The sequence below is a fragment of the Solenopsis invicta genome, chromosome 3 (assembly GCF_016802725.1).
Source record: "Solenopsis invicta isolate M01_SB chromosome 3, UNIL_Sinv_3.0, whole genome shotgun sequence".
Lineage (NCBI taxonomy): Eukaryota > Metazoa > Arthropoda > Insecta > Hymenoptera > Formicidae > Solenopsis > Solenopsis invicta.
The window spans coordinates 428,081-442,095 of NC_052666.1; the positions used below are offsets into that span (position 1 = coordinate 428,081).

Genomic DNA, 14,015 nt, shown 5'->3' on the forward strand with positions numbered 1-14,015 from the left:
ATGTCTATAAATCAATAAACTTTTAATAAATTTTTAATAAATATACATAAATTTAATATTATATATAAATAAATATATAATTATATACTGTTAAAGATCGTGAAATGTATTGTAAAGTTTCGAATTAATTCCCTTCAATTTAATCGTAAGTAATATTTCTGTATCATTCGCGTCAGACAATTCTCGACTTCGGTCCGTCAATCGATTTGAACGTATCTTATTATTTAGTTTGATATCGCGCAAACGGCCTTCCTTTCCGTTTCTCGCATTCTGTAAATCTCATAGCCACGACTCTCGTTCGTGAAATTGCATCACAGCTTAAAACATTCGACAACTGTTCGTAATCACTTGTTTACTCAAATTCCGCGCTCGCATGACATTAAAAAAAAACTAGATGTTCCCACCCAACTTCGTCAAGCTAGCGGTTGCCCCACGATCGAATACGCAATTTTGGGCGTGGACCAGCATTCCTGCCGATTCCCAAGCCCAGAAGCGAATTAGCAAACACACGGTTAAGACGTCTCGATAACGTGATAATTTGAGAGGACTTAGCCGAATTTCCGTAGTTACGCGAGATCCTTGTGCGATCTAACGGGCGTTCGTGCATTCGATTGACGTGATTGCAATCAACTATCGCACTAAATCAATTTATCGATGGTTAAGTTGTAAAACATTTAAGCAATCCGTTCGACACTCGAAAATTATTGTGTAGCCTCAGTAGTCGCGTAGTGTGAGTAAACGCGTGGCACCTCGGCAGTACCTTTAGAGAAACTTTAATTGTTCACCATTGTATCGGACAGGGTTGGGTAAGTTAATAAATTTTTTTTAACTGAATTAAGTTAAAGTTGATGGCACATAAAATTAATTTAGTTACGTTAAAAGTTATATGAATAAAAAATTAACTCAGTTAAAGTTACATTAAGATTAAATTAACGTAAGTTAAAATAAAAGTTAAGTTTCAAAATCATTATTTACATAAAATTTGAATATTGTAATTTTTAAAATTGCATTATTCTAAATAACAAACAATTATAGTATAAATTATCAAATAAATTTTTTTTTATTTATAATTTAAGTTTATACGAAGTAAAGAAGAAATATTGTTTTTTATATGTAGATATATGTTCTTTTGCAATTTTTACATTTTGCAATTAAATTATTAAAAATACGATTTCACGTATAATGTAAAATACAACCTCACATATGGTATATCGATAAAATATAATTCTATTAAAATTTATCATTATTAAAGTAATTATTAAATTTAAATAAGAGCATTATTTAAAAATAACGATCGGTTTACTTTCGTAGTGAGTCATAAAATAGCAAACCACCTGTATGTGGTTTGCTAAAAATACTTATTTTACAAGTGCTGAAGATGGTACTGACGTATTATACTGTCATTTATAAGACAGATAAAAAAAATTAACGTAGAAAAAAGTTAATAAGTTAATGTTTAAAAATAACTAGTTAAAGTTACAAATTAATGCATTTAATATTAATTAAATTATGTTAAAAATTATTAACCTTTTAACTATTTACTACCCAAGCCTGGTATCGGACAATTAATAACTGACTTTATTGAAAATATAAACCTCGTGTGACTGTGCAATAATTAATGTTGCTTGATCAACAATCATCCAACTCGATTGCCTCATTCCTTCTCTCTTTATCTCTGTTCAACCTACTCCTTCTAGTATAATCTCTTTGGTCTAGACTCGCTCCTACATTCTCGCGCTTCCTCATACTCCATCATTCCACTCGCCTCCTCTCTCGTTCAGTGTCCTTCTTGAGCTTGTGTTGGTGCTTGCTTTCCTCTCAACCACGCTGCGAGGCTGTGCCACTATCTCTGTCACACTACCATCCCGCGTTCTCGCGGAACGGAATCAGCAGCTGGTTCCGCCGAACTCGAGCGAACGGAGCTCAGTTCGCGAACATATACATATATTTATTATAATTCGTGTCGCTCGTATGTTCATAAACTTTAGCATCAAACCGAGCCAAAGACGAGCAATAATAATCAATTTATTTTAACTCACATATATTTGCATAATGTACAAGAACAAACATGTACATTATTTTAACGCGGAACTAGTTTCTGCCTCACTAATTGTAAGACTTTCATCAGCCGCTATAAAAAAGTCTTAATACTGACAAAACAGATCGTCTGCCTGTCGACAAACTTGTTTGTTCCTCCTTCTTCATACACTGTGAAAAATAAAATGCTAATTTAACCTTTTTGGTATGTCCCAGAAAGTCTACTGAATAACTGAATAACTTAAAATAAGAGTTATTTTATCTTAACTTTTGAGCTATTTTTACTTAAAATTTAGAGTGAACTGTCTGGGACATTTTATCTTTTACTGTGTAACGAGTATCAATTATATAAAGAAGGATTCACAGAATTAATTATTAGTCTGACAAGATTCATCCGATGGCTAGTCAGATGTAATGCGCAAAGATTTTCTAATATCAAGACAAATAATGGAGAGGAAATGTACGCAGGAAATGACAACAGAGAACAATAATTGTGAAATTCTATTGGATAGATTCTGTATTTTTACAGTACTTCCAACGTGAGATTATTAATTAGATCCTATAATTTTGTATAATTTTGAATTTTGACCTCGTATGACAGTTAGAATATGTAACCATTTTTGTTAGCGTTAAGATTTTTCATAGCGGCTGATGAAGGTCTTAGTGAGATAAAAACCAGTTTCGCGTATAATAATGTACAATGTTTGTCCTACTTGTACATAATACAAATATATGTGAGTTAGAATTACTTGATTATTATTGCTTGTCTTTGGTCCGGTTTGATGCTAAAGTTTATGTATATATTTAAATATACATGAACATATTTGAAATATAATTACACATAATTACATATAAAAAATTTTTTCCAGATTTTTTCAGTTATAAATATATAGATATTAAATAAATACATCTCTTTATTTATTTTGCGCAATTTTCAGTAAGTTCATTTTCTACTCATTTTATTCAAAAAGACAAAAGTGTAAAATATTATTGCAAGTAATTTGGAGATTAAAGTTTCTTTTCGACTCGGGTTCTCTAGAATATATATCAAGTACGTGTCTATAATCTCATTCATCTATTGCAAATGGCACCATACTTGAAGCTCATTGCCTACGCTAATTAATTTTAAATTATACTAACAAATTTCATTATGTAAGATCGTATTTCCGCAGATCGGCTTCGTCTTGATTGTGCTTCACCTATTTCCATGTATTTTTATCAATCGCAGATACAAGTCTCTTCAAAGCATCGCGTTTATCTTTTTGCAGTATTATCACGATGGCAACTGGTTTCGACAACAGCACCGTGCAGCACGCTCAACAGGAGTTGACCAGCGAAGATAAGAAATATGCAGCGGAAAATTTGAACGAGACCGACGAGACTAGAAGGAATGCTGTCGCGGAAATTAAACACTGGATCGAAGAAAGCGATGATTTGCCCGTACAAAATGGTAAACATGATAGTGGTGACATAGTAGACGCCTTCAAATATGGTTACTCGATGAAATTCAAATATAGCTCATTAATTAAATAAAATTTTATTAAAAAAATATTTAGAAACATTAAAAAAATATTGTTTTTTAGTGTGAATTGTTAATTGAAATAAAATAGAGTGATAAATCCGCAAAATTTTAATATTTAATAATTTAATATACAAGATGATTAAAACGCAAAACATGAGAAAAGAATATAATCGAGCGATGTATCCTGTGATTCATCAGTTTTTAACTTAAACAACGTTTGCACAATGAAAATTATGTGTGTGTGTGTGCGCGCATATCGTACCTTCCTATACATTTAATAAATAACTTTTTAGCAATAATTTTGTCTCTATATTTATTCTATGCAGTGTATCCGAGATTTTAAAATTCTTATTTGTCAAGAGGAACGTAATAATACGCGCGACACGCACGCATCGATCAGAAAATAAATTCCTATGAATCAAATGTGTTTTTTAATTATGTTTTTATAAATCAATTCGCACACCTAATAAAAAGTTCAATTTATAATTCGTATCGATTTAGCACTGTTTCCAATTGAATTATAGTGTTAAAGGAAATTTTTAATTTTTATGCAGGTGATTTTCTCATTCTACGATTTCTGAGAACTTGCAAATTTGATGTCGAGCAAACTAAGGACAGGATTCGAAACTATTACCAGCAGCAATCCGATTTATCGGAGTGGTATACAAACAAGGATCCGTTTCGACCGGAAATGCAAGAGCTGCTTGATCTGGGGTAAGAGTTATTTCAGAGTTTAAATAAATAATCTGAGTAAAATTTCTTTTCACCACTAGGTCGATCGATAAATTACTACTTACAATTAGTATTTATTTATTACTTATACAATATTTAATTTTCAATCTCGGTTCTTTTTATTGCAATTCTTTTAGGAAACATAAAAAATTAGCTAGCGATAAATTATCACATTGAATTATTGTAAAACTAGAAGGTATAACCAATGATTGCAAAAGTTCGTGATCAATTTCATAAATGAATGAGAAACCATGGTATATAGTATGTCCATGTCAGAAACATTTTTTCGCATTTGTTTTATGGCATTGCTTAGAGATGGACAAAAGATAATTCCATGAGTAAGTTTATCGTCAGACGCTGTTAATTCGATTTGTGCGTAAAAAAAATATTTCAAAAAAACGAAAAATAAAAAGTTATATACAAGAGATTATGTAGGAAAATAGAGCGTGTAGATAAAACATTTTTGTAGAACAAATAGTTTTTGAACAACAAAATATGGGGCATTACTTTTCGGGCAACCCTCGTATATGCGTTATATTATACTAATTCCGAAAAGGAATGAGAGTTGAAACCGCAACAAAAAATATTCGGGATGTTTATTTGGATTGTGCCCCTGTTCAGGAACAATTGAAAAGTGATTTAGAAAATTTCAAAATGGTGATATTATTTTGGATGGATTTTATTTTTACGATCAATTCCGCTCTGAACAGTATTTTGACATTGATGATGACGTTGTTCGTACCTTAGTGGAATACAATTCTGTTCTGTTTTCTTTTTCTTTTTATTCTGAAAGCAATACCATATTTGAGTGCCGGCATTGCGACGAAATCTTTCTGGTTTCTCATAAAAATCGGATGCAAACTTTTGCAATCATCCAATATATTAACTTCTTCAAAAAATTCAGAAATATTCCCTTTACCGTTTAGAATATTTGTACCTCTGCGAAAGCCGGACAGTCAAGGAAGAATCGTTTTTCTGATACGCCCAACTCTGAATGACCCGAATGTACACGAAATACCAAATATAATAAAGGTAATGTTAAAATAACATATCGCTCGAACGATTTGTAGGGGATGCTGTCACGATAATGTATTTTTAATATATGTCCATTATTTCTGAGTCGGCGATTTTTTCAGATCTGTTTATTGACGGTAGAAACGGCGATGAAGTATTATCCCGCAGGATCTATATATGGTGTGGCATTCTATATAGATGGATCCAATCCAACTGTGCGCCACATTTTACAATTCTCTCCCTTTGTGTTAAAAAATATAGCCCATTTATGGCAGAAGTGCTATCCTATGAGATGTCAAAAGATTGTTTTTTTTAACATATCAAAAATCCTTAATGTTCTTATTAGAACTTTCAGATTTTTTTTAACAGAAAAGTTAAAAAATAGACTTTACGTCTATTCAAACCAAAAGTGTTTTGAAGATATTCCATCTGATACCTTGCCTATCGAATATGACGGTACGAATGGGACAATGCAGGAACTAATAGGTAATTACGGTAAAGTAAATAAATATTAATGCAATACTGGATAATGTAAAGTAAAGGATATTTTTTGTAAAATAAGTATGGAGAAAACATAAACGTCCCACAATTAATACAAGCTATTGCTTAAGCGACAATCATTAAAAGTTTGTTGAGAATTTTTCGAAAATTAAGTCTATTAAATATGTATATTAAATATATATTTAAGTTAATACATAATTTGATACATATAAGTAATATAAATATTTATTTTTACAGAATATTGGAAAAAATTGATCGAGAAGAATTGCGACTGGATTATGAAGGATGAGCATGGCCAAAGTAACGAGATAGTTGAACCTATAAAGGAAGATTTTCAACAAACACATTTATAACTCGCACACACATCACATAAAATGATATTGCATAATTCTTTATGAAGAATCGCGACTGATTTATGGAGGATGAGAATGGCCAAAGTACCGATTTCGCGCCAGATTTTTCAATTCTCTCCCTTTGTGTTAAAAAATGTAGCCCATTTATGGCAGAAGTGCTATCCTATGAGATATCAAAAAATTGTTTTTTTTTACGCATCATCAATCCTTAATGTTCTTATTAGCACTTTCAGACTTTTTCTGACAGAAAAGTTAAAAAATAGATTTTACGTGTATTCAGACCAAAAGTGTTTTGAAGATATTCCATCTGATACCTTGCCTATCGAATATGGCGGTACGAATGGGACAATGCAGGAACTAATAGGTAATTACGGTAAAGTAAATAAATATTAATGCAATACTGGATAATGTAAAGTAAAGGATATTTTTTATAAAATAAGTATGGAGAAAACATAAACGTCCCACAATTAATACAAGCTATTGCTTAAGCGACAATCATTAAAAGTTTGTTGAGAATTTTTCGAAAATTAAGTCTATTAAATATGTATATTAAATATATATTTAAGTTAATATATAATTGGATACATATAAGTAATATAAATATTTATTTTTACAGAATATTGGAAAAAATTGATCGAGAAGAATCGCGACTGGCTTATGGAGGAAGAGAATAGCCAAAGTATCGAGATAGAACCTATAGAGGAAGATTTTCAGCAAACATATTTATAACTTGCACAAAAATCACGTAAAATCATATTGCATCACTCTTTATAAAGAATCGCGACTGATTTATGGAGGATGAGAATGGCCAAAGTATCGATACTTCGGCCATTCTCATCCTCCATAAATCAGTCGCGATTCTTCATAAAGAGTTATGCAATATGATTTTATGTGATTTTAGTGCAAGTTATAAATATGTTTGCTGAAAATCTTCCTCTATAGGTTCTATCTCGATACTTGGGCTATTCTCATCCTCCATAATCCAGTCGCGATTCTTCTCGATCAATTTTTTCCAATATTCTGTAAAAATAAATATTTATATAAAATCTTCCTCTATAGGTTCAATTGTCTCGATACTTTGGCCATTCTCATCTATAGTCAGATTTTTGTTCACGTAACTTTTAACATAACTAAATTAATTTTATAAACCATCAACTTTAACTTAATTTAGTTAAAACAAAATGTATTAATTTACCCAACCCTGTATACGCAGTATATGTTTAGTATAATATTAAAATAAAGTGTGCTAATAATTATACAATGTTCCATCAAATTTCTTTTTGTATTATAAATAATTATGTTTAACGCAATATTACTAAAAAAAAAAAAAAAAATTGTAAAACTCCAAATGATTTGAGTAATCGACGATTGTCTTAATTGGCGAATCGGAAGGGACGGAGAACGAAGGGAATTCCGTTTCTCTCAGCGAGCCGTGTCGTATTTTTAGGCGGACTCTTCGCCGAAGCAGAAAGGGCTGTGCCGAGCCCGCCGGAAAAACAAGACGATTTCGCCGTCCGCTTCCAGCGAACATTTCAGCTGTCCCGTTCACTTGTGTTTCAGAGTAAGACTCAACTCGTTCCGTTCGAGCTGGCATTAGCCCTAACCGCCTTTGTGACTTGAATTGTTACGATAATGCAGTTGGATATTTCAATCTTCATTAATTTTTAATACGTTTGAAGTACATTCGCGTTCGAACAGGTTCGAATCCACGATACGAACGGGTATCGCGGATTAAAAGTTCGGTTAGATTACGAAACGAGAAGCTAATAGAGACGCTTGATTACTATTTCGAAATACCTAGTAATAATTCTAAACGTAATAATTTTTTTTTATAAATGTCCAGTGATAATTGCGTAAATATTACACGTTCTTAATTAGACGAGAAATCGTGAAAATTGACTCTTTCGACTCATCATCAACGTATTGATCGAGTTTCGAATAACGAGAGGTCGCTTGCACGGGACAGTAGCAACCTCCGGGAATGATTAATTTCGTCGATGATATTATACGCACCCCCGTGGACGCACCCCATACGAAATGCGACCGTGACTCACTATTTCGATCGCGCCAATATCCGGCTGGCTTCACCATCCGGAAGGAGGGAAGCCACATCTGTGACTGCAAATGATATTGCCTCGCAGTTGCGAAATATTCAGGAAAACTTGTTTGCATCAAGGTCGTAAAGTGACGAACAGTTACTTTAATAGAGACACTTCATAGAGAGACAAAGAAATAGATGGATAGATGGATAGAGAAGAGAAAAAAAGGAAAGAAAAATAAAGACTTATATATTTTATTATAAAATAAAATATATAATTAAATAAAACATTTAAATAAAAATTGTTAAACAAGTATCTTCGTAGATAAAAATATATGCATAATACTTAATTTTTCCAATCGAATAAGCATTTGACTAATGAGTGTGTGAGTCAAAGAAAAATGTGGATAATAATAATTATTGCAAAATGTTTCGCAAGTTGATTGAGTTAAAATACATTTCATTTCCTTCTGTGTAGCTCCTTTCTGACATTTTTTCTTTGTACATTCTTAACTAAATTGTCAAACATTTTCCGTTCAATTAAACTGTATATTTAAAAGACCTCGCCTTGAAAGAAATTCAGACTTGCTTCTCTTTTTATCGGCGACACCTTTTACTCCTTCGCGATGTTCTTTGTTAGCGCGGTACCGATTCCGTGCGTGAAAAAAGGAGAGCAGAAAGGAGATAGAAGGACGAGCGTAGGAGCGTAGGAAGACAATGGATCCTCGAGACATCGGGCGCGTTCGCTCCTATACTCGTATGTAAGGCTCCGCTTTGCGACGTGACGGAAACGACGCGAGAACAAAACGATAGGATTCTGCTCCGTGAGCAGGATTTTTCTCAATGACGAAACGAGAGGCGCAACGTATCGTAACTCATTCAATGCACAAGATACAAGTCACATGGACGAGATGCAATTCTGAGAAGATTATGATGCAAGCTCGCGATGGCGTCATTTATTAATCGACGAATCGATTTGAATATAATGGCGCCCTCCAAATCTTTTAAAATTACTTTGAAAATTACTCTCTAAATCTAAATCAGGATAATCACTGATCACCAGGGGCTTACTTGGCACTGATAAATTGCAGTGATCATTTTAACTTAAAAATCAATGAAAAGTTACTGGTAATCATGAAAAATTTTTTACCGTAGAAATATTTACAATTAAAGATATTATTTCTAATTTGGTAATGCATTACTTGTGAGAAGCGTCATGTTATGTGTCGCAATAAACAAATGTTTTCTAATAAGATTCTACAAGACAGATTTCACTTCATTCAGCGACTGAAAAATGCTATTCCTTTTTTTTTTATTAAATTCACGTGTGATATAAGCAGAAAAATCATATCCGTAAAAATATGAAGTGATGTAAGATAATTTAATTTTTAAGAAAAAAATATTTCCAAATGGGCGTGGGCACACGCGTGTGCACCTACATAACGATCGAGCGGCGCATTTCCTCAATTTCATTCAGGAACACGTTTATAAATACATCGCACGCGTCGATCAATCGAGCGTTGCAGCGAGGGGTCGAGGATGCGACGCAAATAAAAATGTCGCTGCTTTTTTTTTTCCTTTACGCGACGACGACCATGTGTAAAGTCCCACCGGGGTGGATTTATTGAAGGTCAAGGAGTTTACCGAACGATCGATGGACAAAGGCGAAGCGTCTCGATATTAATTAAATGACACCGCGAGGAATAACGCGACTAATAATACGCAGTTGAATTTTATCGCTGACCCAACCGCGCGACCTTTCGCTAAAGGGCATTCATTAGCACGGGGTCAATGAATGCGGCTAGCTAATGACAATCGACACTCGATAAAAATGATCGAGTGCGTCGCAATTTGTTTTTCTAAAGTACGCGTGCCTCGGAAACTTGAGGAAAGTAAAAATAATCTCGCGACCGAAGCGATTGTCAGGGAATGAACTTTGCCGCGATTAACTGCAGTCGCACGTTATCGATTAATGCGCACATAAATAAATAAGTTCGTTTAACGTTGTCTGTGTATTACGGTAAACTATAACAGAAAATATTGTAATTAATAATTTGTTACTAAAAATTATTTTTTAATTAGGAATTCAACTATTAATTTATATATATAGTATATATATAACGTTAAATTCTTATAATTATGATTTTCCAATTAACAATAACGTTAGGTTAATTCTAAAATATCAGCTTCCAATTAATAACATTAAATTAAAGTTGATTCGTTATCGCCAATTAGAGTTAGCATCACTGCCGGATGATTGTGCTAAACACTAATTGAGTTAAGCGTGAGAGATTAGCGTTGATGAACGTTGAACTTTCAGTGAAAGGCCATTCGGTCTTAACCATTTTTGGCCCTCTCGGAGCAAATCAACGTACGTACAACGGGCAATAATGAGGGTTCGCAGAGATCGGTCAAGCATGTACTTTTTTAGGTCAAAGGCCACACGCGAGTGAACCTAACGGCGACAGCCAGCAGTTCCACGTCGCATTCTTATAATCACGAAAGATCTCTCATAAGTAGCTATAAAAAACAAACAAGTTGCATGTGATGAAGCTATAAATTTTTAAGACTTTAAAAAACTTGAAAAAAAAATAAGCGAAATAGAAAGCAACCATATTTTTCAAATAAATCGATAGATAAATTAATCGTATAATTCGTGTACAAGAATTTCTAAGTATTTCAATATTTAAAAGATTCCGTCAAGTTTTATATCTATTGTGTTATTTGTCGATTCCGAAAGAAAAATACAAGTGGAATTCTGTAGAATGCTAGTTGAAAGAACTGAAAATTTAGCTGATATGGATATAGATTTGAAAATAATTTTGGTGCACTGAGAGAAATGTTTAGTAAAATTAAGTAACGTTTGATTGAACAGTGATCAATTGAATTTTGTAGTTACCAATACCAAAAACTTGGTTACATTTAACAAAACTTTTGTAATTTATTGTCTGAAAATAATTATTCGGTTAAGGCCACAAATTGTTTGGTCAAAGCAACTATATATTTAGTAATTATAATTATAAAACTTTCGTATTTCATCGCTGGTCAATCAAACGTTGGTTGATTTTACCAAACATTTCTCTCAGTGCGTACGCAGGTGTACGAAATTCAGTTTCAGCGGCATCGCCGCGCGTTTCAATTTCGAACTGCGACTCGCGTTCTTCAGGATCAATGGAGAAAGGCCTCGCATTAGGGTCGCCTGTGTGGAAACGGATATTAGAAAACGGCTCTATACAACGCGATCTTAAACCTCTTTATGAACGACGACGTCACGTCGGCCTCGGAGCGGCTGACGAATCGCGTGCATCGATAACGCGTATATCCCGCGAGCACCATCAGCCTCGATTCGCTGATCGTCCAAGGATAGATATCCCCGAGACCTCGAGAGACAGAGAGAGAGAGAGAGAGAGAGAGAGAGAGAGAATCGTCGCACAGGTGCGCGATTGTCGCGGCTCTATAAGCGAGAGTGCTCCGATTTTGCGAATCTATATACGTCTACATCGCGAACAACGCTTTGGCCTAAAACTTGCGCCCACGCGTCAAATTGGAGATTGATATTTGAATTTCGTCACGACACGTGCACGTTTGACTGCAAACGCGATCTTTGGTCGTTTGTAATTTAAATACTCATCCATCTCTAACTGCTCCTGCGTGAGCATCTTTTGAGTAAAAAGATATTTGTTTCACTTAAAGAAATTTGTCATTGCTGTACGGTTAAAGAACAATTTCTTTGATTTGAAGAAATTTTCGTAATTGTCCTTTTTATTAGAATTAAAAAAATAGCTTGATTGTGCGACGCATTTTTTTTTTTTTTTTTTTAATAAAATATAGTTTTAAAAACGGGACAAATAAATGATTTCTTACATTTCTGCCAGTACACGAAAAAAAAATTAGTATTAAATCAACAATTCATTGTTTCATATATGCAAGCAAGAAAATATCCAATTTAAAAAGTTCTATAAATACAAATCTTTCCAGACTTGGCAATGTGACTTCCAAGGCTCTCGAATTACTTTGCGGAACGTTCGTAGCATTTATGTCATAAAACTTTGTTTTCCAACGTTACAGACATCTATCTTAGTCACTTTCTCGTATATGTTTGAAGAAGATACATAAAAAATATTAAATCGTGTCGCATATGAAAGTAAAGTTCAGCGCGAGTCAGGAACGCTTTCCTCGACCGAGTCTAAACGCCACGTTTCCGCACGTCTCACGCGTTATTCACTCGGCACATTTGCAGCTCTCGTCGAGCTAATAAAGAACCTTCCATTCCCGTCTTCCTCGATCGCAATTACCCTCCCTGAGACTTCGATCGATAGAAAATTTCATCGGCCGGCGAGTAACATCGCGCTAATTGGAGTTTGCTCTTCAACGTTCGAGCAGTCGCGCGAATTTCCATAAAATCAGCGTTCACATTCACGCCGCTTTTCATTTCATTGTACTTCAATCGACATTGTAATCTCGATAAAAGCCTTACGAGACTTATGCAAAGAAAGTTATTATCGTGGGATTCAACTTTGCTCCTTACTGCATTTTGATACACATATTGCGGTGAGCACTCAGAGAAAAGTTTCTTTAGAGTAAAAAAAAAAAAAAAAATTGTTTCACTCGAAGAAATTTTGTAATTGTCCTTTTTGTTAGAATTAAAGAAACAGGCTTGATTGTGCAACGCAAATTTTTTCAAAAATAAAATATAGTTTTAAAAACGGAACAAATAAATTATTTCTTAAATTTCTGTCAGTACACAGAACAAAAATTAGTATCAAATATTTATAATCTTAAATAGACATAATTTGTTAACGTAAAGAAATTTCTGTATATAAAATATAAATTACTATTTTTTATTTCCATAAATATTTTTATTTTAATTAACATAAATATTAATTTTTAATATTTCAATTATTTAAAATTTTATGAAATCTTGAAATTTTATTTAGACTATAATTATAAAATAAATTTGTTAAAACAAAAATTAAATTTTATAATTTGATGTTTCTATAAAAATAATGTAATTTATCATCTTTTTAATAAAAATAAAATAATTAATATCCTCTAAATATGAACATATTTTTCGGAGAGGGGAAGGGTTTTCGACAATAAGCTTTTTAGTATTTAAATATATAAATTGTAAAAAAATTTAGCATTAACGTTAAAATTTTGTTTCTTCACGTAAGCAACTCATGTCGGATTAATTTTAAGATTATCAAATTCTATCAAGATTTTATATTCTTGCTTACATGTGAAACAACAAATTGTTGATTTAACACTAATTTTTTTCTGTGTGCTTTTCTTGAGTTAAACCATTATTTGTTTAAATTAAACAAACAATTCAGTTACTTTTAAATTAAAACTTTTAACAACGTCATTTCTTGAAATCAAATTTTTATTTTCCGCAAAGATACTTTCACATCAATAAAAAATAAAAAATAAAAAAAAAGTTAAAGAAACGATTTCGTCAATTTAAACATAATTTTTCTTTGGGTGAGTGAACGAGGCGAGGTCAAATTACGTTTTAAATCGGAGAAACTCCTTTCCACAATTCGTTCAATTGCTCTTACCTACGAGCATCACAGAATTTTTGGCACCATCAAAGGTGTAATAATTTTTTTACAAAATCGTCGATTATAAATACTTGGATAAATTTTCAATTATTGCAAACGATTCGAAAAACGGGACGTGCGTCAACAGCAAACAAAAATATTGCTTAAAATCTCGTCTGCGACACTGAGAAAAAAATTAAAATATTCAGAAGCAAGTGTTACTTGTGACGTTTTCTTTTGATATTTATTATAAAAAAAATTGACTGCGCGGAATAAAC

The 14,015-nt window shown here is 32.8% G+C and overlaps 2 protein-coding genes across 3 annotated transcripts in view; one reads left to right on the forward strand and one right to left on the reverse strand.

Moving 5' to 3' along the window:
• The window catches only part of LOC105193005, a 64,946-nt gene that overhangs the window by 50,228 nt on the left and 703 nt on the right, over nt 1–14,015 (reverse strand). The window lies entirely within an intron of this gene.
• On the forward strand, nt 483–7,530 carry LOC120357097 (retinol-binding protein pinta-like). Of its 2 annotated transcripts, XM_039446756.1 has the most exons (6): nt 483–806; nt 3,306–3,487; nt 4,114–4,273; nt 5,218–5,323; nt 5,428–5,791; nt 6,044–7,530. In XM_039446756.1, exons 2-6 carry the CDS (start codon nt 3,316–3,318, stop codon nt 6,157–6,159), a joined length of 918 nt encoding a protein of 305 aa, XP_039302690.1. In that variant the 5' UTR covers nt 483–806; nt 3,306–3,315; the 3' UTR covers nt 6,160–7,530. The 2 variants fall into 2 exon arrangements, with proteins under 2 accessions (XP_039302690.1, XP_039302689.1); XM_039446755.1 differs by lacking the exon at nt 483–806 and having other exon boundaries at nt 2,989–3,487.

Coding starts and splice junctions, on each gene's coding strand:
- LOC120357097 (XM_039446756.1), top strand. CDS start 3,316: ATGGCAACTGGTTTCGACAACAGCACCGTGCAGCACGCTCAACAGGAG. Junction 4,274..5,217: donor CAAGAGCTGCTTGATCTGGG/GTAAGAGTTATT, acceptor TTTACCGTTTAG/AATATTTGTACCTCTGCGAA. Junction 5,324..5,427: donor AAATACCAAATATAATAAAG/GTAATGTTAAAA, acceptor CGATTTTTTCAG/ATCTGTTTATTGACGGTAGA.